The 17,915-nt window shown below is 38.9% G+C and overlaps 1 protein-coding gene across 1 annotated transcript in view; it reads right to left on the bottom strand.

Moving 5' to 3' along the window:
- Window positions 1-17,915, bottom strand: part of C5 (complement C5) — a gene marked incomplete in the record, with an annotated part of 397,040 nt that overhangs the window by 293,793 nt on the left and 85,332 nt on the right. Inside the window, 2 exon segments of the mRNA XM_053695931.1 lie at window positions 10,339-10,542; window positions 10,757-10,951. Of these exon segments, the coding sequence (XP_053551906.1) occupies window positions 10,339-10,542; window positions 10,757-10,951 (399 nt within the window).

Raw genomic sequence — 17,915 nt, 5'->3', positions numbered from 1 at the left:
CTGCATGTGATGTATGTGACTTTATGTGAGGTCATGTGACTGTGTGACATGTTCATGTGTGACTGTATGTGAGCTCATGTAAAACTGTGTGTGACGTGTGCATATGTGACTGTATGTGAGGTCATGTTAGACAGTGTGTCACGTGCGCATGCGTGACTACATGTGAGGTCATGTGTGTGATGAGTCTACTTGTGACAGATATCAAATGGTTGAGGCAAAAACGAAATTTATGCTTACCTGATAAATTTATTTCTTTCTTGACACGATGAGTCCACGGATCATCCAATTACTATTGGGATATTCACCTCCTGGCCAGCAGGAGGCGGCAAAGAGCACCACAGCAAAGCTGTTAAATATAGTTATGTCATTTGACTGAAGTAAAAGAAAGAAAGGAAGCAACAAGGTGCAGAGGTGCCTGAGGTTTATAACATAACAAAAAATATCCTGTCATCAAAAACCGGGGCGGGCCGTGGACTCATCATGTCAAGAAATAAATAAATTTATCAGGTAAGCATAAATTTCATTTTCTTTCTAATGACACGATGAGTCCACGGACCATCATTACTATTGGGAATCAATACCCAAGCTAGAGTACACAGATGATAAGGGAGGGACAAGACAGGGAACCTAAACAGAAGGCACCACTGCTTGAAGAACCTTTCTCCCAAAGGAAGCCTTAGCCGAGGCAAAAATATCAAACTTAGTATGTAGAAAGGACCAAGTTGCAGCCTTGCAAATCTGTTCTACAGAAGCTTCATTTTTGAATGCCCAGGAAGAGGAAACAGCCCTTGTAGAATGAGCCGTAACCTTCTCAGGAGGCTGCTGTCCAGCAGTTTCATAGGCAAAGCGAATTATTCTCTTCAGCCACAAAGAAAGAGAAGTAGCCGTAGCTTCCTGCCCCTTACGTTTCCCAGAGAAAACTACAAACAGAGCAGAAGACTGACGAAAATCCTTAGTCGCATGTAAATAGAATTTTCAGAGCAGAAGACGGATTAGGACATAAAGAAGGAACAACAATCTCCTGATTAATGTTCCGATCTGAAACTACTTTAGGAAGAAAACCCAATTTAGTACGTAAAACAACCTTATCCGAGTGAAAGATAAGATAGGGAGACTCATGCTGTAAAGCCGAGAGTTCAGAGACTCTAGGAGCAGAAGAAATAGCAACAAGAAACAAAACCTTCCAAGATAACAACTTAATATCTAAGGAATGCATAGGTTCAAAAGGAGCCTACTGAAGAACCTTAAGAACAAGATTAAGACTCCAGCATGGAGTAACAAGTTTGAACACAGGCCTGATTCTGACCAAGGCCTGACAGAATGATTGAACATCTGGTACCTCTGCCAGACGTTTATGTAACAAAATAGATAAGGCAGAAATTTGACCTTTCAAGGAGCTTGCCAATAACCCCTTCTCCAAACCCTCTTGGAGAAAAGATAAAATCCTAGGAATCCAAACTCTACTTCAAGAGTAGCCTTTGGAATCGCACCAATACAGATATTTACGCCAAATCTTATGGTAAATTTTCCTGGTAACAGGCTTGCGAGCCTGAATCATAGTCTCAATGACCTAATCTAAAAAACCACGCTTAGATAAAATTAAAGTGAAGGTAAAGTCAAACGCCTTATCACAAATAATTAGAGATATGATGGCAAATAAATATAAGTTTCATTCATCAATTTGTTATAAAACATATATTACCTGTGATATCTGATGTTTTTATCATCTAATCGGCTTTCCGAAAAACAACCCGTACATTTATCTTTTTTTCTAAATATCTATCACGTGCTTCAGAGATCCAATTGATTTTCTGGCCGTTAGGCGGCCGTCAAATTTCGTCATCAACATCCTGCTCTACATGCGCATGCGTTACAATTTATCCTCCTCAATTTGCAAGCAAGCGCGTCCTCGGTTCGCGCATGCGCATTATAAAATTTGGGTTGTAGTCAAAGAAGGAGCTGCCGAGGAACTCAGACGGCAACAAATCTGCAACATTTGTTTCGCTCCGATTACCTACAGCAACTTTTCTCTCTAAAAACTAAGAATTGCATTTGCAATGTTTTCTTTTTTATTTTACCATAATGTATGATCTTGTTAAAACTATAAAAAGCAAATGATGTAGATAAATTACATTGTTTCTCATCAATACTAATGAAGCTTTCAAAATGAAATGCTGATAATAACAGTTATTGTATATTATAGTCTAGTCAGGCAAAAAATAAATAAAGATTTGTAGAATATCTTGAACAAAGAATCTTTTGCCAAGAAAGAAATGATTTTACAAATATTAATTTCTTTTTTTTATTGACTATAGACTATAATATAAAATGGCTTTGATTATCAGCGTTTCATTTTGCAAACATCGTTAGTATTGATGTAAAGCAATGTGATTTGTCTGCATCCTTATTTTTATAAGCAACTTTTAATCATTTGCTGATATTAATGAACCAAAATTGCAAGCTAAGAAATAAAACTTCTCAAATAATATATTTCATTTTTGGTTGACTTGACTAAAATATATCATTCTATTTCTTATCAGCTTTTCATTTTGCAAACTGTAAAGCGATGTGTTTTCTCTGCATCCTTTTATTGTTATAATATTTAAATTCATTGCTGATAACAATGACAAAATTATTGGTTGATAAGAAAGAAAAGATTTTACAACTATTTTTTTTCTTTGGAGATTGACCTCACTAATATAGAATTGCTTTTATTATCAGCATTACATTTTGCAAACATCGTTATTGTGTAGGATAAGCAATCTGCTTTATTGGCATTCTTTTGCTTGTAATAAATTTTAACTTCATTACTGAAAACCAAAGGATGCAGATAAATCACATTCTTTACTATTAATACTAACGAAGTATGCAAAATGAAATGCTGATAAGAACAGCAATTCTATATTAGTCTACTCAAGAAAAAAGCAATCACTTTTTGTTAAAATCTTTTCTTTCTTAGCAAGACATTCTTTAGTCATTGCTCTCAGATAACAAGGCATAAACAATCTCTTGCAAATAAAGAAAAGATTTTACAAAGATTTATAGTTTTTTTCTTGCATAGACTAATGTAGAATGGCTTTGATTATCAGCTTTTCATTTTGCAAAGATAGTTAGTCTTGATGCAAAGCTATGTGATTTACCTGCATCTTGATTTTATGGAGCAGCTTTTAATTCATTTCTAATATATCAAGTAAACAAAATTGCAAGCTAATAAATAAAAGTTTTCAAATTATATATTTGCTTTTTGGTTGACTTGACTATAATATCCAATTCCATTTGATATAACCTTTTACAAATTCATACTTTGTTATTATTTATATAAAACGATGTGTTTTCACTGAAACATTTGAGTTTTAATCAATGTAACATAATTTCTGCTAAAAATGAGTGAAAAATGTATTTCAAAGAAAGAAAAGATTTTACAAAGATTTCTTTCGTTTGAGCTTGACCTAACTAATATAGAATTGCTTTTATTTTCATCATTACATTTTGCAAACATAGTTAAAATAACGAAAAAAGCAATACCTTTTTTGTTAAAATCTTTTGTTTCATAGCAAGACATTTTGTAGTCATTGCTCTCAGCAATCAATTACAAGTTTCAGATAACAAGTCATAAACTATCTGTTGCAAATAAAGAAAAGATTTTACAAAGATTTATAGTTTGTTTCTTGCAAAGACTAACATAGAATGGCTTTTCTTATCATCCTTACACTATGCAAACATTGTAAGTGTTGATGCAAAGAAATTTTCTTTATCTGCATCCCTTTGCTTGTAATACATTTTAAATTCATTGCTGAAAAACAAAGGATGCATATAAATCTTATTCTTTCCTATCAATACTAACGAAGTTTTCTAAATGAAATGCTGATAAGAACAGCAATTCTATATTAGTCTACTCAAGAAAAAAGTAATAACTATTTTTTAAAATCTTTTCTTTCGTAGCAAAACATTTATTCATTGCTCTCAGCAATGAATTAAACGTTTCTAATAACAATGAACAAACAATCAATTGCTAAGAAAGAAAAGATGTTACAAATATTTATTTGTTTTTTGCTTGACTATACACTATAATATAGAATGGCTTTGATTATCAGCTTTTCATTTTGCAAAGATAGTTAGTCTTGATGCAAAGCTATGTGATTTACCTGCATCTTGATTTTATGGAGCAGCTTTTAATTCATTTCTAATATATCAAGTAAACAAAATTGCAAGCTAATAAATAAAAGTTTTCAAATTATATATTTCCTTTTTGGTTGACTTGACTATAATATCCAATTACATTACATATAACCTTTTCAATTTTCATACTTTTTTATTTCTACAAAACGATGTGTTTTCACTGCAATATTTGATTTTTAATAAATGGGACATAACATTTTGCTCGTTGTTGTCTATGGGGATTCTATGAAAGACGCGATGCTGCTCAGTAAGATTTCAAAATACAGAGTGCTGAATGAAGAAACTGAAACATTGATATAATGTATCGGAGTACAGATGGTACAATTGCGCATGCGCATAGTTTTGCAGATAGAGAACGCGCACGCTTAGTTACGCTTAGTTACGCTTACAGAGGTTGGGAGCGCATAAATCATTTTCATAGACAAAGCCGGAAGAAAGCGAGGGGGAGGAGGAAGCGGTGAAAAAACGGTCAGAATAAAAATAAGATTTATTTATAAGTAATTTTATTTTTTAAAAAACAAAGTTAGCGACTATAATGTTGGTCAAATAATATGTTAAAAAATTAATTGAACTAACCAAAACTTTACCTTCACTTTAAGCGTTCAATCTCCAAGCAGTCAGCTTTAGAGAAATTAGATTTGGATGAAGGAAGGGCCCTTAAAGTAGAAGGTCCTTTCTTAGAGGAAGTTTCCAAGGAGGGAGAGATGACATCTCCACTAGGTCTGCATACCAAATCCTGCGAGGCCACGCCGGAGCAATGAAAATCACTGATGCCCTCTCTTGCTTGATCCGAGCAATGACACGAGGAAGGAGAGCGAACAGAGAAAATAGCTATGCAAGATTGAAATTGCAAGGAACTGCCAGAGCATCTATCAGAACCGCCTGAGGGTCCCTGGACCTCGACCCGTACCTCGGGAGCTTGGCATTCTGACGAGATGCCATGAGATCTAGATCCGGCTGTCCCCGTTTGAGAATCAAGTTGGAAAACACTTCCGGATGCAATTCCCATTCCCCCGGGTGAAAGGTCTGTCTGCTCAGAAAATCCGCTTCCCAATTGTCCACTCCTGGAATGTGAATCGCAGATAGACAACAGTTGTGGGTCTCCACCTACTGAATAATCTTGGACACCTCTTTCATGGCTAAAGAACTCTGAGTTCCAACCTGATGGTTGATGTAAGCCACTGAGGTTATGTTGTCCGACTGAAATCTGATAAACCGGGCAGAAGCTAACTGAGGCCAGGCCAGAAGAGCATTGAAGATTGCTCTTAGCTCTAGAATGTTTATGGGGAGAACATATTCTTCCCGAGTCCATGTCCCCTGAGCCCTTAGAAGGCCCCAGACTGCTCCCCAACCTGTCAGGCTGGCATTCATAGTCACTATCACCCAGATAGGTCTGTGAAAACCGATTACCTCCATACATTGAGCCACTAATGGCTGAGGAGAGGACTGAAGAGACAGACAAGATTCAAAAATCTTGGATTTTCTGACCTCCGTCAGAAATATTTTCATCAAAATGGAATCTATTATGGTTCCCAAAAAGACTACCCTTGTAGATGGAATTAAGGAACTCTTTTCCAGATTCACCTTCCAACCGTGAGAGTGCAGGAAGGATACAAGCATCTCCGTGTGGGAGATTGCTAGATGAAAAGACTGGGCCTAAACCAGAATGTCATCCAGATAAGGCGTCACTGCAATACCCTGTTACCGGAGCACTGCCAACAGAGATCCCAGAACTCTGGGAGCTGTAGCTAGTCCAAAAAGGAGGAGCCACAAACTGGAAGTGTTTGTGGAGAAAAGCAAATCTCAGAAACTTGTGATGATCCATGTGGATGGGAACATGAAGGTATGCATCCTTTAAATCTACTGTTGTCATAAATTGACCCTCTTAAACTAAGGGAAGAATGGAATGAAAAGTTTCCATTTTGAAGGACGGTACTCTGAGGAATTTGTTTAGACTCTTGAGATCCAAGATTGGTCTGACGGTTCCCTCTTTCTTGGGAACCACAAACAGATTGGAGTAAAATCCAAGACCCTGCTCCTGTACTGGAACAGGAACTATCACTCCCATTTTGGATAGATCCCGAACACAACGTAAGAACGCCTCTCTTTTTATCTGGTCTACAGATAATCTTGAGAGAAGAAATCTGCCCCTGGGGGAAAAGGTCTTCAATGTTTTGTAGAGGGAGAGGAAGGTTTACCCTTGAAGTTTTGAAAGGAACGAAAATTACTCTGACGTCCCTTCTGCTAGATTTCTTATCCTGAGGAAGGAAATTACCCTTTCCTCCTGTAATGTCAGAAATAATCTCAGCCAAAGCTGGGCCAAACAAGATCTTAGAATAAAATTGGAAACCAAAGCGCCAAAAGAGGCTGGGTCTGAACAATTGGACTAAATCAATATAACTCTAGAATCCACAAATAAAAATTAAAATTACACTTTATTTTCTTACAGGCATGGATCCATGTTACAAACAAACAGTTGACATATACATAAAAGCAGTATAAAATTTGTATAAAATTCACGGCCGCAATCCTCTTGCAGGTGACTAGTTATAGACCTATATGTACTGGTGTCCCAGTTGCTCTTAAATGATCTCCTTATCTAAGTTGTGATAGGAATATCAATATCAATAAGAATATCAATAAGAATAGTTGGTGTAGACTAGCGTGCTAATAAATGTTTAGAAGTGTCTATCAACAAATGCATAAAAATAATAATGGAAATGGTGCAGACCAATATGCACTGGTGTCCCGGTGGCTCTTATAAGAGATGATCTCCTTATCTGAGTTGGGTTTGCCTATCCTTGACTATAGGTGGTGATAAGGATAATATAGTGTAAACTAGCGAGCTAATACGTGTTCAGAAGTGTCTAACAAGAAATGCCTCAATTATACTAAATAATGTAAGTGGTGCAGATGTGAAAACAACGTGGAATTATGTGCTACACTTCAAGATAAACTCCTTTCTAGTGATAAAATTTCTTTGCTTGTGAAAAGTATGAATCTTCCTATAATTGCACAGGTTATGAAAAGAATAAAAATGAGAATAATAGTTCCGGTAAAATCCTTAATAAAAGCTAACTTCAATCAAAACAAATATAAAAAACATCAACTCTGGCAGGGTGAACAAACAAGTGTGAATATTTGAAAAGCAAAAAAGTGATTGTCACTAATATCAAAGTTCTCCAAAAACAGTGTTAGAATCCAAATTGTGGTGTTAAATCCAACCAATCAAAAAATCATATTGATAAAAATCAGTGGCCACTGTTAAAAACAAAACAAAACACGCAGAAAATGCTCTTAATAATTTACTATGAAGAAATAATTTTTTATGAAGAAAAAGTGCCTGCTACCATAGCAGGACCGGAGGGTATCAAGGTCTCCTCAGACGCCCGACAAGTCCCAAATAACACCTAAAGTGAAGAAACAAACACACAATAGTGCAGAGCGTAATACTCAAGTATAATGTATAGAAGTAGACTCACCAGTCGACGCGTTTCGGTCTATGCTAGACCTTTTTCAAGATCTTACCCTTGTAAGGAATAGACAAAAGCTTAGACTTAGACAACACATCTGCAGACCAAGATTTCAGCCATAAATCTCTTCGAGCCAGAATGGCAAAACTAGAAATCTTTGCTCCCAACTTGATAACTTGAAGGGAAGCATCAGAAATTAAATAATTGGCCAAGTTAAGAGCCCTGATCCTGTCCTGGATCTCTTCAAGGGGAATGTCTGTTTGAAAGCAATCAGACAAAGCATCAAACCAGTATGCCGCTGCACTAGAAACGATAGCAATACACACCGCAGGTTGCCATTGTAAACTCTGGTGAACATACATTTTCTTAAGAAAACCCTCCAGTTTCTTATCCATAGGGTCCTTAAATGAACAGCTATCCTCTATGGGAATTTAAGTTCTCTTAGCTAAAGTGGAAATTGCCCCTTCCACCTTGGGGACCGTTTGCCAAGACTCCTTGATAGAGTCATCAATGGGAAACATCTTCTTAAAAATAGGAGAAGGAGCAAAAAGAATAACCCGGTTTCTCCCATTCCTTAACAATAATTTCTGAAACCCGATCTGGTACGGGAAAACATTCCAGCATGGAAGGTACATCATAATATTTGTTAAGTTTACTAGACTTTTTAGGGTTGCTGTAGCATGGGAAAAGCAGACAACGCATCTGAAACTGCAGAAGACATGAGGGAAGCAATGTCTTGCAAGGAGACCCCAGCCAGAGCTTGAGAGGAAGCGCAGGGCACTGAATTAATGGGTACTAAAATTTGGGACACCTGAGGAGAAAAATGCGGCATATCTTGCACATTGTCAGAAAACTCCTGGACAGCATCCGTCTTAGACAATATAGGCTCAAAAAATCTATCCTTAAGATTTAATGTTCTCTCAACACATAAGGAACAAAAAGGAATTGGTGGTTCAATATTAGCTTTTAAATATAAAGGACATCTGTAATCTGTAACAGAGTCTTGGTCCATCTTAACAGAATAAATATAAATAATTAAATAATTAAATTATGAACAATTTAAATAAAGAAAAAAACGTTATTGTTTCTTTAAATTTTAAAACGAAACTGCTTTATTTTTTATGCAATGCAAAAACGAAACTGCTTTATTTTTTTAACAAATACAAAAATGAAACTGCTTTATTTTACAAGATATTGAGTAATAAAAATGTATTAACACCTCAAACAGCCTCTACACCTCAGCAATAGCTTTGCTGAGGTGCCTATTTAAAAAGAAACTGCTTTATTTTTTAAAACCGGAATCCAAACTGGAGCTGTTTCAGTAATGACAGGCTAACAAATGACAGTTAAACTTGAAAAACATTAAGATGCAGATATCTCTCCTCCATACACAGGAAGTGAGAGAATAACAAGTGCGCAATAGATACATTTTTACTTCACACAAGCCGCGCCTATCGTGGGTATGTAAAAAATAACGTCTCAGCAGACATCTTAATGCAAAAACACTAATAAAACCACCAAAATGAGCCAAGTTCTCCTCAAGTCCCCAGTGCCTGCAATACTGCCATACATAACCCCCCTTACAACAATAGGAGTAATGTATTAAATATCCCTGTCAGGGAAATAGTAAAGTGCCATGTTTTTTCCTTAAAGCTGCTTAAGAAAATAAATTAGCACTTACCTCAATAATCTGCCTGGCAGCAAGCAGCTCACTAGGTTTGAGAGGTCCTTTCCCTCACATGGACCTGTGGAAAATAATAATAAGGGCAGAAACTTTTATTTAAATATGAGGGAGGCGCAGTGAGAATTATGTCCCACAAGTTCCATTTGATTAAAAGCCACCAATGCTCTACTGAAGAGACTGAAATGGACTACAGCTACACCCTGGAGTAAAAACAGCACATACTTGTACTGCAAATAAAATAATAAACTCTTGAATGAAGAATCTTTTCAGACACCTAACTTTACCACTTCCTTACACTAAGGTAGGCAAAGAGAATGACTGGGGTTGGATAGAAGGGAGGTGATATTTAACAGCTTTGCTGTGGTGCTCTTTGCCGCCTCCTGCTGGGCAGGAGTGATATTCCCAATAGTAATTAGATGATCTGTGGACTCATCGTGTCATTAGAAAGAAAACTAACCACTTATATGCCACATTTGAAGTAATAAATGTAGTTGGTGGGTTAGAACTATGTGTATTTTGTGTCAAACATTTAACAAATTTGTCTGTGAGACCCCTAATGCAATGGATAATCAAATAAGCTTCTAGATATCACGTGGTTGATAAAAAAAATGGTATCTTTTCAGTTTACTAGGTTCTCATAAATAAAATTATCTGGTCAAGGAGACTAATTGATGGGTGTCATGGGTGGAGTTGAGGCATATTGTAGGCAGAATCGAGGCAGGAGATTTGCCCTAGCACCATGTGACAACGCCAGGACAAGCCAATCTATTTTGTATTTGTTTGTATTCATTAATATACTCGATGGACTTCTGTCTTCTATCAAGCTTATGTACTATGTTATGTTACCAAGTATTATTTATTTAGAAAATGTAATTTTTGTTTTTTTATTCCAACTATTAAAAGCTATCCCCTGTAAGGACAATAGGGATCTTGCCCTCGGAAGCCATCAAGTAAGGGCTGAATTCACAGACAACCAATCCATGTCACATACACACGACTCACCAGATAGCTGTAGTGCTTTAATTTAGGAAGATAAGGGCTGCTGGGAAATACGTTAACGTTGAAGAAATCTCCTACACGCAGCACTTTATATCCTACAGCCCAGTCAATGTACAGGTAGCTTTTGCTCAGTGACGAGTACGATATTGCTGTGTAGCGGTTTGACGCTTGGTTTTCTTCTAGAAGATTAGTGTCAGCTGTTTTTATCTACAAAAGAACCAACATCACAATTATCCTGTGGATCTTCTAATTTTAGTATCATGTTAAAGGGGTAGTGGTAGTGGGTTTTATTAAATTAATACAACTAATGCAATGAAAGAGGGCTCTTTCTCTAAATAGATATTTAATACAATGTTCTATGTCCCTTTAACGTCTGATTTATGAGTTATCTATGTTATCCCAACCCTCTGTCAATACTCACCTCAAACTCCAGTGACACAATATTTTGTGGAATATTTAAAGAAAACAGAGCTGATCCATCAATTATGTCTGTGATTCTCTCGTCTGGTTTGTGGCCATTAAGTGGTATCTCATCTCTTTCTGCTGTAAATCCCAAGGCCGTCATGGTGAGTGGGATCTTTCCAGCTGGTTTATCTAACGTATCTTTCACCTGAGCCTGGTCAGATAGGAGCAAATAACGTGTCATGGGTGTATGTATGGGCAATAGGACCTTGTATAGTTTTAATAGACATAAAACCCTGAGACGTTTAACACTCTAGTGACCCACATATTATTGTCCCTAATTAGCCTATAATATGCCAGCACACATTGCTTTATGGGTAGGAACATTACAATTAGTTTTAATATTTAACAGTTACTATCACTTTATAAAATACATCAGCATAGAATCCTAAGGCTAATCATTCTGTCTAGCATTTATTTAGAAAGTAATGTCATTTTAAAGCTTAGAGGAAAAGACACAAGTCACACGTTACATTCAAACAATGCTGCAGTCGCTTCTGAGACATAAAGCATCATCCTCTCAAAATAGTTTTTCCCTGAATGTATTCCCCATTACTTGTTATACCAGCTGCAGCGTATAAAATGTATGATAATTGCTCATTTATGCTTCTTTTTGCAAAAGAAATAGCTGATTTGCTCTTTGAAACCACAGCCCATCAAAATAGTCTAAGTTTGCAGTGCAACCAGATCTTGTTATCTTATCACTCAAATGCTTCCTTTTCTTATCTCTGTCTCTGTAAAATACTTAGAAAGAACGATTGAAAATGAACATTTTAGATATGTATCTCTTTCACCTCCCACTGTGTTTACATACGGCTAGATTTAGAGTTTTGTCGGTAACGACCCGCGTACCTAACGCTGGCTTTTTTTTCCCCGCACCTTTTAAATACCGCTGGTATTTAGAGTTCACAGAAGGGCTGCATTAGGCTCCAAAAAGGGAGCGTAGAGCATAATTTACCGCCACTGCAACTCTAAATACCAGCGGTGCTTACGGACGCGGCCAGCTTCAAAAACGTGCTCGTGCACGATTCCCCCATAGGAAACAATGGGGCATTTTGAGCTGAAAAAAAACCTAACACCTGCAAAAAAGCAGCGTTCAGCTCCTAACGCAGCCCCATTGTTTCCTATGGGGAAACACTTCCTAAGTCTGCACCAAACACCCTAACATGTACCCCGAGTCTAAACACCCCTAACCTTACACTTATTAACCCCTAATCTGCCACCCCCGCTATCGCTGACACCTGCATATTTTTTTAACCCCTAATCTGCCGCTCCGTACACCGCCGCAACCTACGTTATCCCTATGTACCCCTAATCTGCTGCCCCTAACACCGCTGACCCCTATATTATATTTATTAACCCCTAATCTGCCCCCCACAACGTCGCCGCCAGCTACCTACAATAATTAGCCCCTAATCTTCCGACCGGACCTCACCGCTACTATAATAAAGCTATTAACCCCTAATCCGCCTCACTCCCGCCTCAATAACCCTATAATAAATAGTATTAACCCCTAATCTGCCCTCCCTAACATCACCGACACCTAACTTCAAGTATTAACCCCTAATCTGCCGACCGGACCTCGCCGCTACTCTATTAAATTTATTAACCCCTAAAGCTAAGTCTAACCCTAACACTAACACCCAATAGAATGCAAGCTCAATCTGATTGGCTGATTGGATCAGCCAATCGGATTGAACTTGAATCTGATTGGTTGATTCCATCAGCCAATCAGAATTTTCCTACCTTAATTCCGATTGGCTGATAGAATCCTATCAGCCAATCGGAATTCGAGGGACGCCATCTTGGATGACGTCCCTTAAAGGAACCTTCATTCTGTTTTAGGACGTCGGAAGAAGAGGATGGATCCGCGCCGGAGGTCTTGAAGATGGAGCCGCTCGTCATCGGATGGAAGAAGATAGAAGATGCGGCTTGGATGAAGATGTCTACCGGTCCGGATCTCCTCTTCTGCCCGTATAGGATGAAGACTTCTGCCCGAAGATGGACTTCTTCAGCCGCCGCTTGGATCAAGACTTCAGCCGGAGGATGGACGTCTTCAGCCCCCGCTTGGGCTTGGATCAAGACATCGGAGCCTGGACGGATCGGTGATACCCGGCGTGGTGAAGATAAGGTAGGAAGATCTTCAGGGGCTTAGTGTTAGGTTTATTTAAGGGGGGTTTGGGTTAGATTAGGGGTATGTGGGTGGTGGGTTGTAATGTTGGGGGGGGGGGTATTGTATGTTTTTTTTCCATGCAAAAGAGCTGAATTCTTTGGGGCATGCCCGCAAAAGGCCCTTTTAAGGGCTGGTAAGGTAAAAGAGCTTTTCTATTTTAATTTTAGAATAGGGTAGGGCATTTTTTTATTTTGGGGGTCTTTGTTATTTTATTAGGGGGCTTAGAGTAGGTGTAATTAGCTTAAAATTGTTGTAATATTTTTCTAATGTTTGTAAATATTTTTTTATTTTTTGTAACTTAGTTCTTTTTTATTTTTTGTACTTTAGTTAGTTTATTTAATTGTATTTATTTGCAGGTATTGTATTTAATTAATTTATTGATAGTGTAGTGTTAGGTTTAATTGTAGATAATTGTAGGTATTTTATTTAATTAATTTATTGATAGTGTAGTGTTAGGTTTAATTGTAACTTAAGTTAGGATTTATTTTACAGGTAATTTTGTAATTATTTTAACTAGGTAACTATTAAATAGTTATTAACTATTTAATAGCTATTGTACCTGGTTAAATTAAATACAAAGTTGCCTGTAAAATAAATATTAATCCTAAAATAGCTACAATATAATTATAATTTATATTGTAGCTATATTAGGATTTATTTTACAGGTAAGTACTTAGCTTTAAATAGGAATAATTTATTTAATAAGAGTTAATCTATTTTGTTAGATTTAAATTATATTTAACTTAGGGGGGTGTTAGGGTTAGACTTAGCTTTAGGGGTTAATACATTTATTAGAGTAGCGGTGAGGTCCGGTCAGCAGATTTAGGGGTTAATAATTGTAGGTAAGGTAGCAGCGACGTTGGGGGCGGCAGATTAGGGGTTAATAATATTTATTATAGGGTTAGTGAGGCGGATTAGGGGTTAATAACTTTATTATAGTAGCGGTGAGGTCCGGTCGGCAGATTAGGGGTTAATAATTGTAGGTAAGGTAGCAGCGACGTTGGGGGCGGCAGATTAGGGGTTAATAAATATAATATAGGGGTCGGCGGTGTTAGGGGCAGCAGATTAGGGGTACATAGGGATAAAGTAGGTGGCGGCGGTGTGCGGTCGGCAGATTAGGGGTTAAAAAAATTTAATAAAGTGGCGGCGATGTGGGGGGGCCTCGGTTTAGGGGTACATATGTAGTTTATGGGTGTTAGTGTACTTTAGAGCACAGTAGTTAAGAGCTTTATGAACCGGCGTTAGCCCAGAAAAGCTCTTAACTCCTGACTTTTTTCTGCGGCTGGAGTTTTGTCGTTAGATTTCTAACGGTCACTTCAGCCACGACTCTAAATACCGGCGTTAGAAAGATCCCATTGAAAAGATAGGATACGCAAATGGGGGATCTGCGGTATGGAAAAGTCGCGGCTAGAAAGTGAGCGTTTCCTGACTGACTCCAAATACCAGCGGGCGGTAAAAACCAGCGTTAGGAGCCTCTAACGCTGGTTTTGACGGCTAACGCCAAACTCTAAATCTAGGTGATAGTTACTCAATAGCCTATACCTAGGTATAGATACTTCAGTATAGGTAGGGATACTACAGGCTAAATCAGCTATTTCAAATGCCAATATAAAGGCTAAGGAGCTATTTGTAAACAATTTAATAAACTATTTTAGTTTTTTTATTAAAAAAAACAGAATTTATGCTTACCTGATAAATTACTTTCTCCAACGGTGTGTCCGGTCCACGGCGTCATCCTTACTTGTGGGAAATATCTCTTCCCCAACAGGAAATGGCAAAGAGTCCCAGCAAAGCTGGCCATATAGTCCCTCCTAGGCTCCGCCCACCCCAGTCATTCGACCGACGGACAGGAGGAAAAATATAGGAGAAACCATATGGTACCGTGGTGACTGTAGTTAGAGAAAATAATTCATCAGACCTGATTAAAAAAACCAGGGCGGGCCGTGGACCGGACACACCGTTGGAGAAAGTAATTTATCAGGTAAGCATAAATTCTGTTTTCTCCAACATTGGTGTGTCCGGTCCACGGCGTCATCCTTACTTGTGGGAACCAATACCAAAGCTTTAGGACACGGATGAAAGGGAGGGAGCAAATCAGGTTACCTAAACGGAAGGCACCACGGCTTGCAAAACCTTTCTCCCAAAAATAGCCTCCGAAGAAGCAAAAGTATCAAATTTGTAAAATTTGGCAAAAGTGTGCAGTGAAGACCAAGTCGCTGCCTTACATATCTGATCAACAGAAGCCTCGTTCTTGAAAGCCCATGTGGAAGCCACAGCCCTAGTGGAATGAGCTGTGATTCTTTCAGGAGGCTGCCATCCGGCAGTCTCGTAAGCCAATCGGATAATGCTCTTAAGCCAAAAGGAAAGAGAGGTAGAAGTCGCTTTCTGACCTCTCCTTTTACCAGAATAGACGACAAACAGAGAAGATGTTTGTCTGAAATCTTTTGTAGCTTCTAAATAGTATTTTAGAGCACGGACTACGTCCAAATTGTGTAACAAACGTTCCTTCTTTGAAACTGGATTCGGACACAAGGAAGGTACAACTATCTCCTGGTTAATATTTTTGTTAGAAACAACCTTTGGAAGAAAACCAGGCTTAGTACGTAAAACCACCTAATCTGCATGAAACACCAGATAGGGCGGAGAACACTGCAGAGCAGATAACTCTGAAACTCTTCTAGCAGAAGAAATAGCAACCAAAAACAAAACTTTCCAAGATAACAACTTAATATCTATGGAATGTAGAGGTTCAAACGGAACCCCTTGAAGAACTGAAAGAACTAGATTTAAACTCCAGGGAGGAGTCAAAGGTCTGTAAACAGGCTTGATCTTAACCAGAGCCTGAACAAATGCTTGAACATCTGGCACAGCTGCCAGTCGTTTGTGTAGTAAGACAGATAAAGCAGAAATCTGTCCCTTTAGAGAACTCGCAGATAATCCTTTATCCAAACCTTCTTGCAGAAAGGAAATAATCTTAGGAATTTTTATCTTATTCCATGGGAATCCCTTGGATTCACACCAGTAGATATATCTTTTCCATATTTTATGGTAAATCTTTCTAGTTACCGGTTTTCTGGCTTGAACCAGAGTATCTATCACAGAATCTGAAAACCCACCCTTTGATAGAATCAAGCGTTCAATCTCCAAGCCGTCAGCTGGAGGGAGACCAGATTTGGATGTTCGAATGGACCCTGAACAAGAAGGTCCTGTCTCAAAGGTAGCTTCCATGGTGGAACCGATGACATATTCACCAGGTCTGCATACCAAGTCCTGCGTGGCCACGCAGGAGCTATCAAGATCACCGAGACCCTCTCCTGTTTGATCCTGGCTACCAGCCTGGGAATGAGAGGAAACGGTGGAAACACATAAGCTAGGCTGAAGGTCCAAGGCGCTACTAATGCATCCACTAGAGTCGCCTTGGGATCCCTGGATCTGGACCCGTAGCAAGGAACCTTGAAGTTCTGATGAGACGCCACCAGATCCATGTCTGGAATGCCCCATAATTGAGTCAACTGGGCAAAGATCTCCGGGTGGAGTTCCCACTCCCCCGGATGAAATGTCTGACGACTCAGATAATCCGCTTCCCAGTTTTCTACACCTGGGATGTGGATCGCAGATAGGTGGCAGGAGTGATTCTCCGCCCATTGTATTATTTTGGTCACTTCTTTCATCGCCAGGGAACTCCTTGTTCCCCCCTGATGATTGATATACGCAACAGTCGTCATGTTGTCTGATTGGAATCTTATGAATCTGGCCTTTGCAAGCTGAGGCCAAGCCCTGAGAGCATTGAATATCGCTCTTAATTCCAGAATGTTTATCGGGAGAAGAGACACTTCCCGAGACCATAGTCCCTGAGCTTTCAGGGATTCCCAGACCGCGCCCCAGCCCACTAGACTGGCGTCGGTCGTGACGATGACCAACTCTGGTCTGCGGAAGCTCATCCCCTGGGATAGGTGGTCCAGGGTTAGCCACCAACGGAGTGAATCTCTGGTCTTCTGATCTACTTGAATCACTGGAGACAAGTCTGTATAGTCCACATTCCACTGTTTCAGCATGCACAGTTGTAATGGTCTTCGATGAATTCGCGCAAACGGAACTATGTCCATTGCTGCAACCATCAACCCTACTACTTCCATGCACTGAGCTATGGAAGGACGTGGAACAGAATGAAGAACTTGACAAGCGCTTAGAAGTTTTGACTTTCTGACATCTGTCAGAAAAATTCTCATTTCTAAGGAATCTATTATTGTTCCCAAGAAGGGAACTCTTGTTGACGGGGACAGAAAACTTTTTTCTATGTTCACCTTCCATCCGTGAGATCTGAGAAAGGCCAGAACGATGTCTGTATGAGCCTTTGCTTTTGAAAGGGACGACGCTTGTATTAGAATGTCGTCCAAGGATGGTACTACTGCAATGCCCCTCGGTCTTAGAACCGCTAGAAGGGACCCGAGTACCTTTGTGAAAATCCTTGGAGCAGTGGCTAATCCGAATGGGAGGGCCACAAACTGGTAATGTTTGTCCAGAAAGGCGAACCTTAGGAACTGATGATGTTCTTTGTGGATAGGAATATGTAGGTACGCATCCTTTAGATCCACGGTAGTCATAAATTGACCTTCCTGGATGGTGGGTAGAATCGTTCGAATGGTTTCCATTTTGAACGATGGTACCCTGAGAAATTTGTTTAGGATCTTTAAATCCAGAATTGGTCTGAAAGTTCCCTCTTTTTTGGGAACTACGAACAGATTTGAGTAAAATCCCATTCCTTGTTCCGTCATTGGAACTGGGTGTATCACTCCCATCTTTAACAGGTCTTCTACACAATGTAAGAACGCCTGTCTCTTTATTTGGTTTGAGGATAAGTGAGACATGTGGAACCTTCCCCTTGGGGGTAGTTCCTTGAATTCCAGAAGATAACCCTGAGAAACTATTTCTAGCGTCCAGGGAT

This window comes from Bombina bombina, chromosome 12, assembly GCF_027579735.1.
Source record: "Bombina bombina isolate aBomBom1 chromosome 12, aBomBom1.pri, whole genome shotgun sequence".
NCBI classification, from domain to species: domain Eukaryota; kingdom Metazoa; phylum Chordata; class Amphibia; order Anura; family Bombinatoridae; genus Bombina; species Bombina bombina.
Note: the sequence above shows the minus strand (reverse complement) of the source record. Positions and strands in the feature narration are given on the sequence as shown.